Genomic DNA, 18,165 nt, shown 5'->3' on the forward strand with positions numbered 1-18,165 from the left:
GCAGGATGCTCATGACTGGTCCTGTAATTTGACATTTTAACAGGATGTAATTTGCCTATCTGAAATAGGAAGAGCTTTTTATTGTGGGGAAGATAAAGAGCACTTAATTGTAGCAAAAGAGGTTATCATAGCTCAAGGCCCAGTCAGAACAGGAGAATATATTGTAAGTATTGATAACAAAGTTGGAGACAGATTTTAACAAGGTCCGTGTCTTTCCCTTTTAAAAAGAAAACTACAGCCAATGAGCTTTGGGGCTCCGGCGCCTGCATTACTCAACGTGAACGTGAACTACCTTGGGGGGCGTCAGCTGTCCCCGAAAAGGCGGAGCGTTGACGCACGCCCCTGGGTGGTGGCCTCACCTGCCCCGGAAGTACTGTTGCGTTAGCGCCTTGCCTTCCGGGGCAGATTGTCTGTCTTTGCAGCAGCTGTAGGGAGGGGAGGCCATTTTCCGTTTCTAAAAGAGTGAGGGCGAGAGGAGAGAGAAAAGAGGGGGAAAAAAAGGGCTCAGCGCCTCCCCGCCGGGCCGTGGACAAGAGGGACAGTTTCGGCAGGCGGGTGAGGTTGCTGACGGCCTGGAGAAGATGTTTTCGCTGTCGAACACCGTTCAGCCCCAGGTGGGTCCAGCATCCAGTCCATTTTTCTCCCCCTCGCCCTGCCCGCGTTTGCCGTTTGCGTTTCTTGGAAGTGGTTTCTCTTACGGGATCGTAGGAGGGAAGCGTTTAATCCAGTTGGAGTCCTGGGGTTGAGAAGGGATCGGGGCGACGCTGAGAGTAAAGGGCTGACGATGAAGCAGAAGCGAAATAGGAGCGTGATGGAGATCATGGCTTATTGATTTGATTGCGTGGAATTTTTGCTACAGAATCCATCAGGCATTGTTCAGTGCTAGACCTTCTGGGGTGGGGGTGGGGAGGGGGCAGGGGAAACGTCTGCCGTAGATGTAAAGGGAGCAAGTGATGTTTCTTTTCCATCCTTCCGCCTCTTCAAAGACTTTCGTCTTCACAGCCCCGATTTTCTACTCTTTCTTTTAAATGGAATTTAACCCAAACATGCTATAAAAATTTGAATAATCTTCTATGAATGCTTTCCCTCTTTTTTTGACCAAAAGTAAGTAATAAATATATATTGATATATTTAAGTTATTGACTGCTTGCACTTAAAATTTTGATTCAGCCTCCTCCCCATCTTTTCATTTTTGAAGCAAAAGGGCAGAGAAAAAAGATTCCAAGCGTTTTTATTTTTAACTCTTCTTTCAGGAGTAATCACCGGTGATAATGTTTTGTTCTTAGTTCATTTAAAAATCTTTTTTGATGGTGACATTTAGATTTTTTTGAGAGTTCTTCACAGTTTTGCAAATAAACAGTTTTTGAAAACATTCCGTTTTAAAAATAATTTTTGACGTTCTTTAGTTTCTTGGTTAAAGCATATAATTATGTTCCTCTGTGTAACCTCCACTCCCTTTTGTTTTGTTTTGTTTTGAATTTTGCTAATACTGGTGGGGTAATAAAAAATAAAGTGGTTAGTTATTTATTGGGCATCAGTAATGTGCTAGGTGAACAAAGCAAATGTGGAATCTTGATGATATGAAGTAAAAAATGAGTAGGAGTTAGCCAAGTGAAGAGTGAATAGATATGAACAGGTAGACAGAACATCTGGAGGTTCTGAGATAGTGACAAGCCTAGTTGATTGGAGGAACAGGAATAAGGCCAGTGTGGCTAGAGCGTGGTGATTAAAGGGCCAGTGACCGAAAGGAGGTTGGGGAGAAGACATGATGCAGATCATACAGGGTGTTACAAGAAGGGACTTTGGGCTTCATTTTAAGTTTGTTGGAAACCATTGAATGCTTTTAAGCATGTTAAGGAGTAAAATGATCAGATTTACATTACAATCTATTACAGAGTAATAGATTACTCTGGCTTCTTGCTGTGTGGAGAATGTTGAAGGACAGAGTGGAAATGTTTTCAGTTTAGGATGTTATTGCACTAATCCAGAGAGGGATAATGCACCGCTAAGTGGTGACAGTGGTTATGGAAAGAAGGGGATGAGATTTATTTTGAAAAAAGAACAGAGGGAATTCCCTGGTGGTCCAGTGGTTAGGACTCCCTGGTCGGGAAACTAAGATCCCAGAAGCCACGCGGTGCGGCCAAAAAAGAAAGAAAGAAAAAAGAATAGAATTTCATGAGGGATGATGGAAAGAGGTGTTTCTGGGTTTGATCAGCTGGATGCAAGTAGGTGTTATTTACCAAGATGACCGGTGTCTGGAGGAGTCCTACCAATCGTTTGAAAAAGAATTTGACTTGGCTTGCTGAATACAACATTAAACCTTTTGAAACTGAACTGCAAGAAATTGATGTCAAGAAGACCCGATTTTAGGAGAATTTATCATTAGCTGAATGGAGTTAGTGGTATGCAATGTCGGTAGAGGTAGTGAAGGAATTTTCTGTACTATAGGCAGTCCTAACTGGACTCACGTAGGACCGTTAATATGACACAGAAGTTCAACCTTTTCATTGAGGAGAGATCAAACCATCTTTTAGCAGTTTAAATTCTTTATTGAATGAGAAGAGGTACAACTAATTAAAATAAAACTTTTCAAGGTTATAGACAGGGAATTCCCTGGCGGTCCAGTGATTAGGACTTCACACACTCACTGAGGGCCCAGGTTCAATCCCTGCTCGGGGAACTAAATTCCCAGAAGCCGCACGGGGAGGCCAAAAAAACAAAAACAAAAAATGTATAGACAGAAAATATGTATCTTAAAATAATTTGATTCCTATAGTTTTTTGTTTGTTTGTTTGTTGTTATTGTTTTTTGGTCACGCTGTGCAGCTTGTGACATTGAACCCAGGCCCTCAGCAGTAAAAGCGTGGAGTCCTAACTGCTGTACCACCAGGGAATTCCCTGATTCTTGTAATAGTTAGTTTTAAAAGAGCTTATCGTTTCTTTCTGACTCTAAAAATAATACACGCTAATTGCCAAAAATCCTGAAAAGAAAAATATAAATAAGGAAGATCACCTATAATTTCATAACCCCAATAGATAACATTTTAGAATAAGTTCTTTCATCCTTTCAACTCTACACAAATATGTGTATGCATACTTTTAAAAAAAATGTTACATAAAGGTTTATGGCTCGCTTTTTTCATTTAAAAAACAATGTTATGAATTTATTTCTGTATCAGTAACCATGGGATGAAAAGTCTTTAAGTGAAATCTGGAGTCAGATTATCTGTGTTAGAATCCTTCTTCCTATAGTACTTTCTTGCTGAGAAAGTGTGATAGAAATGTAATAGTAACTAATGTTTATAGTTGTTAGGAGGATTAAATGAGATAATATAAGTAAAGTACATAGTTCAAAATGTGGCATATAATAAGAGCCCATTTAATCATTTACTCAACAGGTATTTATTTAGCATCTACTGTGTGCATTATTGCACTGGGATACAGTATTGAATGAAATAGAGGAAGTAAGGTAGAGCAAAATAAAATATAAAGTGTTAAGTTATATTAAGTATAACGTAAAAACAGTTTATATTAAATAATTTATAAATAAAACAGAGAAAAATAATAAAATAGAGGGAAAAAACCTTGCCACATGAAACTTATGCTCCAGTGGGAGAATGTGGTATAATAAATAAAAACTATTTGGTCTTTGTTCCCAATTCTTGGCACAGAGCTCCTAAAACCCTTGAAATTTCCTGTGATGGGTGTGTCTTTATTCTTAAAGCCCCTCTTTGGATCACACCTGGATTTACGCTAATGAGGTGACTTAAACTGGGGTTTCTAGTAAACAATATATAGGTAAATAAGTAAGTATATGAAGTGTGTTAGATAATGAAAATGTCAAGAAGAAAAAATAGAGCAGAGGAAGGCAATAAGGAATATTTTTTAGGGGAGGGTTGCTGAAATCTTACATAGGTTGTCCAGGGAGATGCATGAAAAGATGACTTGTGAGTTAGGAACTGAAGGGAGAGCAAACTATGTGACTAACTGGACAGGGGAATAAACAACAGTGCAAAGTCCTTGAGGTGAGGGCCTGCCAGGTGTTTTCCAGGAACAGAAAGGGGGATGCGGTGGTGGGAGCAGAGAGAAGGAAGGGGAACTTAGTGGTGGATCAATTCGGAGAGGTGATGAAGAGCCAGGGAGGGCTTTCTGTGTCATCGTTGTTAGGACGTTGACTTTTACTGTGAGAATAGCCATTGGAGGGTTTTGAGCAGAGGAGTGATGAGATCTGACTGGCTTTAATAGAGCAGATTCAGGGAGAGAAGTTAGGATGCAGTTGTAAAAATCCACATATGGATGATGGTGACTTAGAATAGGGTGGTGCAGTGGGGAAGTTGAAAAGTATAAAATTCTGGGTATATGCTTACTTGTTTCATGTCTGTGAAATATTTCATTTTTGTGGTGGTATCATTTGTGTAGCCACTCCCCTATTGGACATTTCTAGCTTTCCACCAATTTTTAAATATTTTGATGAAAACTGTCTTCTGTGCATATGCAAGCATAGATCATTACTTACTAGATTATTTCCTTGGAATAAATCCCTAGAAGTTAGATTGCTCGAATGGTGAAATGTATGTATTTTTAATACTTTTGCTGTATATAACCCCTATACTATCCTGAAGGTCAGTTTTCTTCCTACCAGCAATAATCTGAGTGTTTATAATTTTTAATGTATAGTTTTGATATACGGTGTATATTTAACTTTTTACAATACCCAATCCTGACAATAAAAGGTTTTTTTTTTCTGTTTTTATTTTAAAAAGCACTACTTATTTTCAGCTTCTATCTTTTTATAGGTTACAGTTCCTCTGAGTCATCTCATCAATGCCTTTCATTCACCGAAAAACACATCTGTTTCTGTCAGTGCATCAGTTTCTCAAAACCAGCATTGGGATGTAGTGTCTGAGCATGAGGCTCCCAGCAGTGAGGTAATAGTTTTTACCCTGGGTGTGTGAGAAAGTTTTTTTGGTTTAGTACATTGTAAACATGCCTGAAATAACTTTCTATGTTTAGGCATTTGTAACAGGGTGATTTCTATCTTCAGCTTAATCTCTCTTTTACGATTAAAAATGTCCAATTCTGGCTTTGTAGTACATATAGAAATATTGCTTTGTTTTATTTTTAACATTTAATTTATAAAAAATTTCATGTGGCAGTGTATTGGTATTCACTTCCTACGTTACTGCTTGTGTAATATCATTTAGACATTCTTTTGTGTTGCTTCAGTGGTAGCAGGGAACCTACAGTTAACTCCATAATTCCCATAATTTTCAGGAAAGATAGAATAGCAAGAAGTTATCATCTACCGCCTTATAGGAGCTTTCAGTGTAATTGAACAATTAGAATATAGATACCTGAAAGTGAAATGTATAAGCTATGAAACCATACTTTGAGTATTCAGAGAATTATAAAATCATTGTGGCCTAGGATATAGTGAATTCCCAACCTAGGAACCTTGTGTTTACAAGATTCATTAATAAGATAGTTGCTTGTAGCTCAGAATACATTTTTCATAGTAAACATTATAATCTATAGTTAAGTTTCTCAGAAGCCTCTTTAACCATAAATAGCTTATGTTCTTAGTCCTGATATCAGGGGCTATGGCAAAGGACAGTAGAGGAGGAGTTGAAAAAAAAGTTTGCGGGACTTCCCTGGTGGCCCAGTGGTTAAGACTCCACGCTTCCAATGCAGGGGGCCCGGGTTTGATCCCCGTTCGGGGAACTACAATCCCACATGCCACGTGGCACAGCAAAAAAAAAAAGTCTGCTTTTGGTGGGGGTGGGATGGGGGGTGGTTGTGAGGTGAGTCTTGGGATACAGTTTTACTTAGATGAAAAGTTTGTCTTTATGCTTTCCTTTTTTTTTTCTTTTTTAATTGATTATTTATTTTTGGCTGTGTTGGATCTTCGTTGTTGTGCGTGGGCTTTCTCTAGTTGTGGCGAGTGGGGGCTACTCTTCTTTGCGGTGCGCAGGCTTCTCATTGCGGTGGCTTCTCTTGTTACGGAGCACGGGCTCTAGGCGTGCAGTCTTCAGTAGTTGTGGCTCGTGGGCTCAGTAGTTGTGGCTCGCGGGCTCTGGAGCACAGGCTCAGTAGTTGTGGCGCACGGGCTTAGCTGCTCCGCAGCATGTGGGATCTTCCCGGACCAGGGTATGAACCCGTGTCCCCTGCACTAGCAGGCGGATTGTTAACCTCCGTGCCACCAGGGAAGCCCCTATGTTTTCCTTTTATATTATCTGCCAAATTCCTATTGCCTCTGTCTATAGGCAATCCATTCTTGTCTTCTGTTGTGACACCCTTCTTCCAGTTTACAGCCCGAGAGCTTTCCTAATGATAAGACTGCATGTATCAAAATTGCTACATGCAGCAATATTATGTTCATTTTAGAAATTTTGGAAAATATTATGTAGGTAGAAGAAATTAAATTAACCTATGATCCTTCTTCTCTTTTTCTCACTTGTACTTTTTTATATTTTATAATAGTTGGATCATACTGTATATGCTGATTTAGATTTTGCTTGATCATTTAATAGTCTTAGGAACTTTTTATTCCATACATTTTCTGTATTTTTAATGACTTTCAGAGTGTTCATTTTATGATGTTCTCTTGTTGGATATTGTTTCCAATTTTTTGCTGCTCTGAACAACACCATTTGTACTCTCCGTGGTGCTAAATGTTTGACTATTTCATCAAGTGAAATGGCTAGGTCAGTAGTGAAGTACATTTTGGGGGCTTGAAAAGTAGCTAAACTCTAGAAGCCAATGTTGAGCTTAAGACTAATGGTCTCAGATACAGAATTGGTGTCTTATCCTCTGATTTACCTTCATTATTCCTATGGTTTATCATTGATGACTGTTTGTTATTGCTTCACAAACATTTTCATTCTTCTTAAGCATCCTCCCTCATCTCTACTCGCACTTCCTTTGCTCTGAGGTTACATTGCTTTCATCAAGTCTTGCTCATCCAAACACCCACTTCACAGTGCAAGCAAAAAACTTTCAACTTCCTTCAAGCTACTGACTTCTTTTCCTGTTGCTTTCAGACTTCTTGAAAAAGTAGTACTCTGAACTTAACATCTGTTCTTGCTAAACTTTTATTCATACTACATCCCATTGTAGTTTGGCTACTACTTTTTCCATTTTATAGACTTGTTTTGGTATATTTTGTTGACTTCCTTAGCAGTAAGTACAGGCCTTTTTAAAAAATCCACATGTTTTTCATCTTTTCCTTAGCATTTGACCTTGCTGAACATCCACTGCTTTCAAAATACTTTCATAAATTGAGTGATACTACATTGATGGGTTTTTTTTTTCTGTTTCTGTTTTGCTGGGCGTTTTTATCGCCAGCCTTTTACATAGTGTGTGTACATTTATCTGTAATCTAATTTTCATTTTGCATAGTCTCCCAGATTATATATCTTAATGTCTGTATATATTTATATGCTGATAACTCCCAAATCTATCTCCAACTCTAAAGTATCTCTAAAGTTTTAAAGTAATTATCTGGTGGCTTATTAAAATACCCCTCTGGATAGGCTCCAAGGACCTCGAAATTAAGATGTCTAAAACTGAGCTGCTTCCCCAGATTCCAGTGTTTTTTTTTTTTTTTTTTTTTTTTTTTTTGGTGGTACACAGGCCTCTCACTGTTGTGGCGTCTCCCGTTGCGGAGCACAGGCTCCGGACGCACATGCTCAGCGGCCATGGCTCACGGGCCCAGCCGCTCCGCGGCATGTGAGATCTTCCTGGACCGGGACATGAACCCGTGTCCCCTGCGTCGGCAGGCGGACTCTCAACCACTGCGCCACCAGGGAAGCCTGATTCCAGTGTATTTGATCTTAGAGTGGTTTTAGCCCCTCTTCATCAGTCTGGGTCCAACCAAGAGAGAGAGACCACATAGTCATTTGAACAGTGAATGTTTAATATAAAAACTATATAATTTTTTAGTTTAATATTTTAAAAACCCTGGTCTAACAGGGGATTAGAATAACTAGGGATTGGCTAGTAATAAGTAAAGAAAATTCAAATATATAGGACTTGCGGATTCAAGAAGCAGCTAATCCTCCCAGGACTGAGAGCTTCCCAGGAAGAGTTCTCCACCCCTGGGCTGAGGTTCTGAGGTTGTTGGAGAGGGAGTGGCCTTGGCTCACTGAATGGCACAGGAGTCACTGGTGCCGTGCCAGCTGAACCTGATGGAAATCTGCCCCCTTGGGTACCAGGAGAAGCTGTTCATGGGGATGTGTGTTACTGGAAAAGCTGCTGGGTACTGCTGGCAACTGTGCACTGTAGGAACCAGGCTTTGGAGAAGCTGCACCAGTGGCAGGAACCACTCCTGGAGAAACCCATGGGTGTTATGTTGCACACAGGAGCCCGCTGAGTGAACACAATAGCCTGAACCAGGAGCAGAAACTCCTCCTACAATGTCTCTCCAGTGCCCTCTACTGACAGCTTAATGTTCTAGCCAACAAAGGAAAAATATTTAAAGGGCCCATATCCATGAACATGGAGCCAAAAAAAGGATGAGGAGGAGCTAAGAGACAACAAATCAATAACCAGCACATCCATCCTTCTCCCTCACAATCCCTATACTTTACTGGTTTCTTCAAATGTCTGTTGTCTGTGACTTGGTATTTGCATCCTTCTTAGTCAGGGCTCAGTTCGGGTTCATACCATTTTTCTCTTGTTACATCAGCCTTCTGTTCTCCAGCTTATCATCTTTGTCTTCTGTTTTCTTCCTATAAAACAAAACTAATGATATTAGCTATAGAATTAAATTCAAACAAGGCTCTTCACAATATGGCCATAGCCCATCTTTCTAGTGCTTTCTTTGGTCACTAAACTTTTTACTGCATCTCAAACATTCCAAGCCCTTTGATGACTTTTTGTTTGCCTTCTTCCCCAAGGTTTCTGCCCCCATCATTTGTGAATTAAGTGTTATTTCAGTGAAGCCTTATCACTTAGGAAATTAGTTGTTGTGTTCTCTTATGACTTTTTAAAAAAATATCTCTGTAATAGCAGTTACCTTATTGTATGATAATTATCATATTCATATGTACCTTATTTCTCTTTATGTTCCTAGGACTTGATACTCATTATGTAAGGGGCATAAATTTCTGTCTTAGTTAAAAATCTGCATTTCCCTTTGTATTATAAATAGACTTTTTGGTTTCCCCATTTTAAAAGATAAAATATCTTTGTAGCTCTTGAATATTGTAGTCCTTCTGATTCCATTATAATAATGTGGTTTATATTCTACAGTTTTTCTTACCTTAAAAAGCACCTTTTAATGGCTTCCCTGGTGGCGCAGTGGTTGAGAGTCCGCCTGCCGATGCAGAGGACACGGGTTCGTGCCCCGGTCCAGGAAGATCCCACATGCCACAGAGCGGCTGGGCCCGTGAGCCATGGCCTCTGAGCCTGCGTGTCCGGAGGCTGTGCTCTGCAACGGGGGAGGCCACAACAGTGAGAGGCCTGCGTACCGCAAAAAAAAAAAAAAAAAAAAAAAATTCACATTGTTTCAATTGATAAGTACTCTTCAAGTTAAATAGCTTGATAATAATGCTTACTTGATATAAACAACAAGGACCTACTGTATAGCACAGGGAACTGTATTCAATATCTTGTAATAACTTGTAATGGAAAATCTGAAAAAGAATACATATATTTATACGTATATAAGTATATGTATATATAACTGAATCACTGCTGTATACCTGAAACATTGTAAATCAACTATATGTCAGTAAAAAAATAAAAATTAAAAAATAATAATGCTTACTTGGTTGAATTAATCTTTTACAGCCTATACTTAACTTAAGGGACCTTGGATTATCTGAATTAAAAATTGGACAAATTGATCAACTGGTAGACAGTCTACTTCCTGGAATTTGTAAGGACAAAAACGTTTCTTCCCATTGGCATACATCTCATGTATCTGCACAGTCCTTCTTTGAAAATAAATATGGTAAGTTAATATATTTTGTGTCCCAATGAAGGTAAGCCATTACAGTACTATTGATAATTTAATTGATACCACTTATTTTTTTTTTGATACCACTTATTAATACACCTCTGGTTTCCAGTGTTTCATTACATTGTTGATTAGAGGTTTTTTTTGTTTTTTTTTTGATTAGAGTTTTGAAATTGTCTCTAGGAAATAGCAATTTTTTGTTTCTCCGTGCTCTTAGCTAAAAGTAACTTTAGCTAGACATATATATTTTTACCTCTTGGTTTGAATTTAATTTCATTGGCAGCTATATTTGTAGATCATATAAAAAAAGATAATCCAAAGGACAAGTGATAGACACTAATATGATGAAGAAATGTGATTAAATTTGCAATGCTTTTAGATAAAAATACAAAAAGCAGAGTCATACATGGGCAAATGAAAGGCAAAACTCATTTTGGTTTTTCTAATATTCGGTAAAATTATTTGTTGTATTTCATGACTTTTTTGTTTGACCGTTAGAAAATTTACTTTTTACAATTTCCCTCCAGGTTGCTTAGATATATTTAGTACTTTACGTTCCTCTTGCTTGTACAGACAACATTCAAGAAATCTTAAACGAATTTGTTCAGATCTTCAGTACTGGCCAGGTATGAAGCAACAGTTGTACTTATTTTGAAAAAAATAATAGATTTATTTAATCTATTCAGATTTGTCTTTTTAAATGATATTAATGATTAGAAACATTCATTTGTAGCTCACAATAGAACTTGGAGAATATTTGGAATCAACTAGTTTGGGTATATCTCTGTAATTTTTAACCTGGGAAATATAACTAAATTTTGAATGTGAGTGACAAGTGCCACAGTAAAGGAAACTCTAGGGAGCTCACGTATACCTGCTCCAAAACAATTAAGCACATTTGTTTACTTCTCTCATTTTCAAAATCCCATTGCAATGACAAAAAAAGATAAAAATAAGAAAAAAGTCAGGGCAGCAGCAGAGGGGTTTTGTAAATGGACCAGTAATTTGATGACTTTCTGGAACTTGTAAAGTAGATGAAACCCCATTGATATCAAAATCCAATATGTATTCATTCATATTTATTTAATATCAGGCACTACTGATAGGTGTTAGGCGAGAGTGATAGTTATGTAACTGAAAAAGACATACGTTATCAACCCTCATGACGCTTATAGTAGAGTGACATGAAAGAGGTGTGTAATGCTAATTCCAGTAGAACTTAGGAAAAATCCCCAAGTTCTAAGTCAATAATAGTGAGCTCTGGGGTAGCTTATTTAGTGAAACAGTTGAAAGATTGTGAAAAGTGGGCCAGTCACAGAACAGATCTGGCTTGCAACTTTTAGACAAAAGAACACATCTCTAATAAGGTGTCCATGTGTGTATGTTGAAAGGGGACTCCTGGTTTGAGGGTTGATGCCAAAGAGAGAAACAAGATAGTAACTCAGGTTACTTTGGACTTGAATCATACACTAAAGGTACCTGCTCATTTACCATAAGTCCATGTTTTGTAGTCTAAATATATTTACCACTTTGATAGTTTTGAGGACTCCTGTCTGCAGTCAGTACTGATCATTGTGTTCTTCTTTACAAATACAACTGGTTTGCAAGAATCTCCACGTTTGAGGAAAATTTATAGCATGAAGGAGAGGCACCAGGTTGGGCAAAGAAATCTCTTGTAGTTCTTTGAAGAAATGGTTAATGTAGAAGACAGAAGAATACTTAAGAAGGGATGATACACTCAGTTTTAAATATTCAAGGAAGAAAAAAACTGAGCATGTATTAGGGTATAAAAAATATCTTAATAACTTTTTAAAAAGTTAAAACTCAAAGGTCAGATTCTCTGATCATATGATAAAACTGAAGTCAAATAATAGAAAAGATACCTAAAAAAAATTCCTAAATATGTGGAAATGTTTAAAGATACTTTTCTAAGTGTCTTGTGGCTGAAGGGAATTGAAAACAAATTACAGACAATTATTCCTGAACCACAATGAAAATCTGCATATCTAAATCTTTGGGTTGAGGACAAACTGAAGCTGAAAGCATTGTATGAATTTTAGGAAATAAGGAAGATGGGAAATAAATTGATTAAATATTTATTTTTAGAATTTCTTTAAAAGAACGTGAGAAATTAATATGGATAAGACACATTAAATGAATATAATGGCAAGAAATGGTTTTACTTAATTTAATCAAGAATCAATTTAATTTGAAAAGAAAATAGAACAAACAGTCTGATTAAGAAATGATGAGAAAATACAGTGTTAGAAGTGAAAAGTGGGAACTGTCACAGATAATGAAGATTTTTAAATTGTAATGTATATAATTTTATATTGTAAATAAAAATAAGTTGAAACATAATTATTTGAGTTATAAATTACTAGCAAAATTGACCCAGGAAGAGATAAGACAATAACTATAGAATTTGAAAGATAATATCTTTCAAATATAATCTCTTTGCCCCAAAGGCACTGGGCTCAGATGGTTTTATGGCTGTATTCTGTTTTCCAAGGTCAGGAGTCTTCCTGTTATTTAAAACTTTTTTAATAAAGAAAAAGATAGACTAGGCTTCCCTGCTTATTCCATGAGACGACTGATACTAAAATATTAGTACAAAAAGAATACAATAGATTAATTTCACTTAATCTAGATATAGAAATCCTAAGTAAAGTCTAAAAAAGCACATATAGAAATATCCTAAAAATTATGATTAAGGAATACAAGAATGATTTAACATTAGGAAGTATGTTAATTTATCATGTTAATTGATTAGACAAGAAAAGGATTATTATTTGTGTATGATAAAAAGGCATGTGATATATATGCTAATTATTATGCTTCCTAAAAACTTGTAGAATAGATACTTTTAAAATTTCTGAAGTGTATCTGTTAGGTTCTCATTAATATGAGAAACAGGATGTCTAGTATCCTGTTTTTGTTCAGTAATTTGGAGATCCTGAAATATCTGATTAAAAAGAAAAAGGAAGTTTTATATAAGTTAAAAGGGGCAAAATTATAATTAGGTGATACAATTGTTTACCAGAAAATTCAATAAAATCAACTGAAAGGCTGCCCTGGTGCCATAGAAGATAAATGCATAAAAATCAATCGCTTTTTTTTTTTTAATCCTAGCAATAGGTTTTATTTACAGTTCGTTCAAAATCCATGAACTCTTGTATCCTGACAAGAAATATGCAACATGATATGTATATACACTCACAGATGTATATATGTATGCATATGAAACCTGACTGAAAGAAATAAAAGAAGAGCTGAGTAAAATAAAGTGAGAGAGTACTGTAGTCCTTTTCAGAAGAACTTAGTGTTCTAACATTGTCAATTTGCACCCAGATTTTCAGTGCAGCTCCAATCAAAACTCGAAACATTGGTTAGGAAAATAAAGAGTTGATTTTAAATTTGGGCATAAAAAGGGAATCAGATTATTTTCTTACACCTTAAAAAGTTCCAAAGAACTGAAAACAAGTAGAAGTATTAGATGAAGTCAGTAAACTGCCTTTAAAATCTTAGTGTGAGGATGAGACTCTTTAATCAAAGCACAGTGAACAAACCACTAAAGATTAAAAGACATGGCTTCATTAACCTTACAAATTACTGTATCACTTAACTAAAGACAAAGACATTAAAATAAATGTTTGAAATATACATGACTAAAAGTATATCTTAAAGTATATCCATATTCTGCAAATGAAAATGGAAAAATATGAAAGGTCATGAGTGCTCAGTTCACTAAAGAAATAAAAATAATCAATAAAAATTAAAAATGTGGGTTTCCCTGGTGGCGCAGTGGTTGAGAGTTCGCCTGCCAATGCAGGGGACACGGGTTCGTGCCCCGGTCCGGGAAGGTCCCACATGCCGCGGAGCGGCTGGGCCCGTGAGCCATGGTCGCTGAGCCTGCGCGTCTGGAGCCTGTGTTCTGCAACGGGAGAGGCCACAACAGTGAGAGGCCCGTGTACCGCAAAAAAAAAAAAAAATTAAAAATGTTTTCAAAAATTTTCCTCACTTCTAATCTGAAATGCAAATTGAAACAAAATGTTACTTTCTGCCCATCAGATTTTGTACAAATTAAAAAGATTTTTATTTATATTCAGTGCTGCAAAGGATATGGAGGAAAGGACACTCATATTCACTCGTGGGTGTATAAATTCTTGACAGCATCCTTTTGGAGGACAGTTTCTTAGTGTTAAACAGTTCAGGTCTCACAGTGTCACTTTTAGGAATGTAGTCTGTGTGTGATGAAAGTTAACATGTACAGGATTTTTAACTGCAGCATTATTTTTAGCAATAAAAACTAGGAAACAGCTAATGCCCATAGTAGGGAAGTAGATGAGTAAATTGCCATAGCCTGATACATGGGAAAACTGTAAACAGCCATTAAACTGAATGCACTGCCTCATCTGTTCTGGAAAATGTCCATGATAAATTGTTAAGGGAAAGAAGAGAATTGTAAAAGTTATGTACTATTTTTATAGAAAGAGCATGTTTTAATACATAGAAGTATAGTCATGGAATTGTTCAATTGGTTACTTCTGGAACACTTCAGCACACTTGTAATTAAAGTCATTAAAACGGATTGAATCTATAAATCAACTTTACTTTTTCTTGGTAATTTTAAAATGTAAAAACAACAACAAAGAACTGTGTTAAAAAAATGAGATAATAACTAGGATGTATGGGAATAGTGTCAGAGTTTTGATTCTTACGCATTTTCCTTATAAAAATTTAAAATGAGAAGTAAATATTATACTGTTTGATTCAGTTTTCATACAGTCTCGGGGTTTTAAAACTTTAAAATCAAGGACACGACGTCTACAGTCCACTTCTGAAAGATTAGCAGAAACACAACATACAGCACCATCATTCGTGAAGGTAATTAGACCTTTTATGCTGTTGTTTGAAAAAGCAGTAATTTTCAAGTTATTAAAAAGAATGTTCAATATCTGATTTCTATTGCTGACTAATAGATTTTCTTCCATCTTTCCACTGTTACTGACTTCTTAGGTAGCAGTTGTTTTACCACCATACCTAGTACCTCTAACATAGTATCAAAATGATTTCAAAAACTTAGTTATTTGTGTATCTCTGCCCAATAGACTGAAAACATTCAGATGATTGGTTATTTATCTTTACATCTTCAGAACTTATACAGGACCAAGTATATGCAAGGTGCTCAGTAAACATTTAATAAATGAATGAGGTTTTTCCTCCAGCAGAAATAAAGGAATGTGACCTATTCTAAGCCATTAGAACCCTAAGTCAACATGTGACCTGTTAAATGTTTTCAGTGTAGTTAGTGGTCTTATGTAGAGAGTTTCTCTATATTAATTGATGCAAGTATAGGGTCCAGTGTTAGTTTCCTAGCCATTGATTATTTATTGTTGAGTCTTAATTCTTCTCATTGACAATAAAAATGTTTAATTCTAGAATTTTAATGAATTTTTTTGTGAGTGGTTGTTATATTTTGGGGGAGTATTATCTGTATAATCAGCTGATACTGATGTATTGTTTGCGTATTTAGGGGTTTCTTTTGCGGGACAGAGGATCAGACGTTGAGAGTTTGGACAAACTCATGAAAACCAAAAACATACCTGAAGCTCACCAAGATGCATTTAAAACTGGTTTTGCAGAGGGTTTTCTGAAAGCTCAAGCACTGACACAAAAAACCAATGGTGAGTTGATTTGACAGCATCCATATTTAGGGAAGAATATCTGAAAGAAAGTTATAGTCCTGCCTTTAAGTGATTATAATAACTTTTCTAACAATTTCCCAACATTTTATTGGTTATATTTCGTTATATTTGTATCTTAAGCTGTGGTGTAGAAGTGGGAATATCTGCTGGCACTTCTCACTTTCTGAAGTGAGAAGCCAAAGTCAGCTATAGAAGCATGAGTGGCTTCATGAAGTTTTTGGTAACAGGTGCTGAAAGGCAATCATGGAGATTATGCAAAACATGCCAGGCTCCAATATTGCACGTGGTGAAATGTGATTACCGTCAGTAACCTAATATTTGCATTTCATTGATATGTCATTTCTCATTGATATAATTTGATTTAAGGCTTTTTCTTTTTTCTCCAGATTCTCTAAGAAGAACTCGCCTGATTGTCTTTATTCTGCTGGTAGTTGGCATTTATGGACTCTTAAAAAACCCATTTTTATCTGGTAGAGGCTCTTTATGTTTATCTGACTTTTTTTTTTTGTCTTTTATATACTCATTTCTTTTTCATAGTTGGTCTATCTAAGGCTTAGAGATAAGAAAACATTAATGTTTATAGTTCCAGAGTCTAGGTCTTTCATTCCTAAGTCAAGACTTCTCAGATTGGGTCACTTTAAGATTGTTTTTTGCATTGAAATTAAAGTTCCAAGGATTATGTTAGAGTTGTTTTTTGCATTGAAATTAAAGTTCCAAGGATTATGTTAGAGTGGAAATGTTAGATCTACTTCTGGTAGTGGTTAGTTCCCCAGATTTTTAGAATATGATACCTATCCAATAATAAAATTTTAAAAACATGTAGAAGAATTTTATAATAGCAATACAAAGTGTAATAGTCATCTGTTTCAAAGACAATAATAAATTGAATTTTGTAAAAATTAACTTATATGGAAAATTACTTTAAATAGAGTCCCAGATTTTCTCAGTTTGCAAGTCTAAAATGAAGTAATAATGTCAGGTTTAAGCAGTTCCAATTGCTTTTTCAACTATCATTCAGTTTTTACCCCGTGTTTTCTCCTTTCTTTATGATGGATTACCTTGAGAGAAAAAAACTGATTTACAATTAAGAACATTGGTTGACCTGTATAAGGAATCATTCCCAGAACTTGAATGTAGCCCCAGTTATTTTAAAATTTGTTAGTGACATCAAAACTGAGATGAGGTTTTAACATCTAGGAATAGCCTTTTTATATCTAGATCTGCCTTCTCTTGTCTCCGTTTTTTCAAAAAAAAACCAATATAGGGATGATAGGTGATATCAGCAGGGTGGTGGAGGGGTGGGATGAGCTCTGATGATTATTCCTTTGTGTTTCTTAATTATGTACAATGGAGTTTGAGAACCATTGGTTTAAATTTTTATTATTCGATATAAGAAGAGGAAAATTCTTAGTTTTAATTGGAAAGGCAAAGGTGTCATTTTATTATGAATCATTTATTCCTTGAATACCATCTCAAAATCCAAAAGACCTAATATCTACTCCTCACACTGATTAAATATATGTGAAGTTAGATATTTAATTTTTCTGGGCTTTCTTGCATCTGAAAAATAAGGTAGTTAGTATTTTATGAATCTATCAAATATGTAAACATTTGTTTATGTCCCTTTAGTCCGCTTCCGGACAACAACAGGGCTTGATTCTGCCGTAGATCCTGTGCAGATGAAAAATGTTACCTTTGAACATGTTAAAGGAGTAAGTTAAAAAGTTTACCTTGATCTCCTCAAACATTATCTTAATTGTATTTTATTATTCTAAAGGTTGAAATAATAGAAAATATATATATTGGTCTCTGCCCCATGTTCCTGGCACAGACGTCCTAAAACCCTTGTCATTTCCAAAGTGCTAAGAGCACCAGGAGCATCTTTTGTTTTACTGTTTGGTCCCCGGTTCCTGACACAGGGCTTCTGAGTCCCTTAGAATTTCCTGGGTGATAGCAGTGTCCTTTGTTCTTTTTTTTTTCCGCCTTGGCCACACTGCACGCAGCTTGCCAGATCTTATTTTCCCAACCAGGGATTGAACCCGGGCCCACGGCAGTGAAAACTTGGAGTCCTAACCACTGGACCACCAGGGAATTCCTGCAGTGTCTTTTGTTCAAATGAGGTGGTTCTGGGTGGGTGCCTGGTTGGGGGCCAGTCACCAGAAGGACCCAGCCATGATTAGGGCCTTAGAACTTTCACCTCCACTCTGTTCTCCAGAGAGGGGAGAGGGGCTGGAAAGGGAGTTAATAATTGATCATGTCTATGTGAGGAAACTCCCATAAAAATCCCAGCAGATCCGGGTTCAGGGAGCTTTCAGTTGGTGAACACATGGAGGTGTGAGGACAGTAGCGTTTTCAGAGAGGACGTGGAGGGGCCTGTGCCTCTTCCTATGTCCCTTGCCCTACCTGTCTCTTCCTTCTGGCTGTTCTGAGTTATATCCTTTCATAATAAACCAGTAGTCTAGCACCTAAACTGGTTTCCTGAGTTCTCTGAGCTGCT

General features: G+C 36.6%; 1 protein-coding gene across 1 annotated transcript in view; it reads left to right on the plus strand.

Moving 5' to 3' along the window:
- The first annotated feature begins 423 nt into the window (after nucleotides 1–423).
- YME1L1 (YME1 like 1 ATPase) overlaps nucleotides 424–18,165 on the plus strand; it is a 29,846-nt gene continuing 12,104 nt past the window's right edge. Inside the window, exons 1-8 of the mRNA XM_029238143.1 lie at nucleotides 424–614; nucleotides 4,796–4,927; nucleotides 9,792–9,954; nucleotides 10,488–10,586; nucleotides 14,738–14,847; nucleotides 15,497–15,647; nucleotides 16,055–16,138; nucleotides 17,298–17,380. Of these exons, the coding sequence (XP_029093976.1) occupies nucleotides 582–614; nucleotides 4,796–4,927; nucleotides 9,792–9,954; nucleotides 10,488–10,586; nucleotides 14,738–14,847; nucleotides 15,497–15,647; nucleotides 16,055–16,138; nucleotides 17,298–17,380 (855 nt within the window). The 5' untranslated portion in view covers nucleotides 424–581. The remainder of the gene's footprint in view (nucleotides 615–4,795; nucleotides 4,928–9,791; nucleotides 9,955–10,487; nucleotides 10,587–14,737; nucleotides 14,848–15,496; nucleotides 15,648–16,054; nucleotides 16,139–17,297; nucleotides 17,381–18,165) is intronic.

Source organism: Monodon monoceros, unplaced genomic scaffold, assembly GCF_005190385.1.
Source record: "Monodon monoceros isolate NGI ecotype Baffin Bay Population unplaced genomic scaffold, NGI_Narwhal_1 Super_Scaffold_21, whole genome shotgun sequence".
Classification (NCBI taxonomy): Eukaryota; Metazoa; Chordata; class Mammalia; order Artiodactyla; family Monodontidae; genus Monodon; species Monodon monoceros.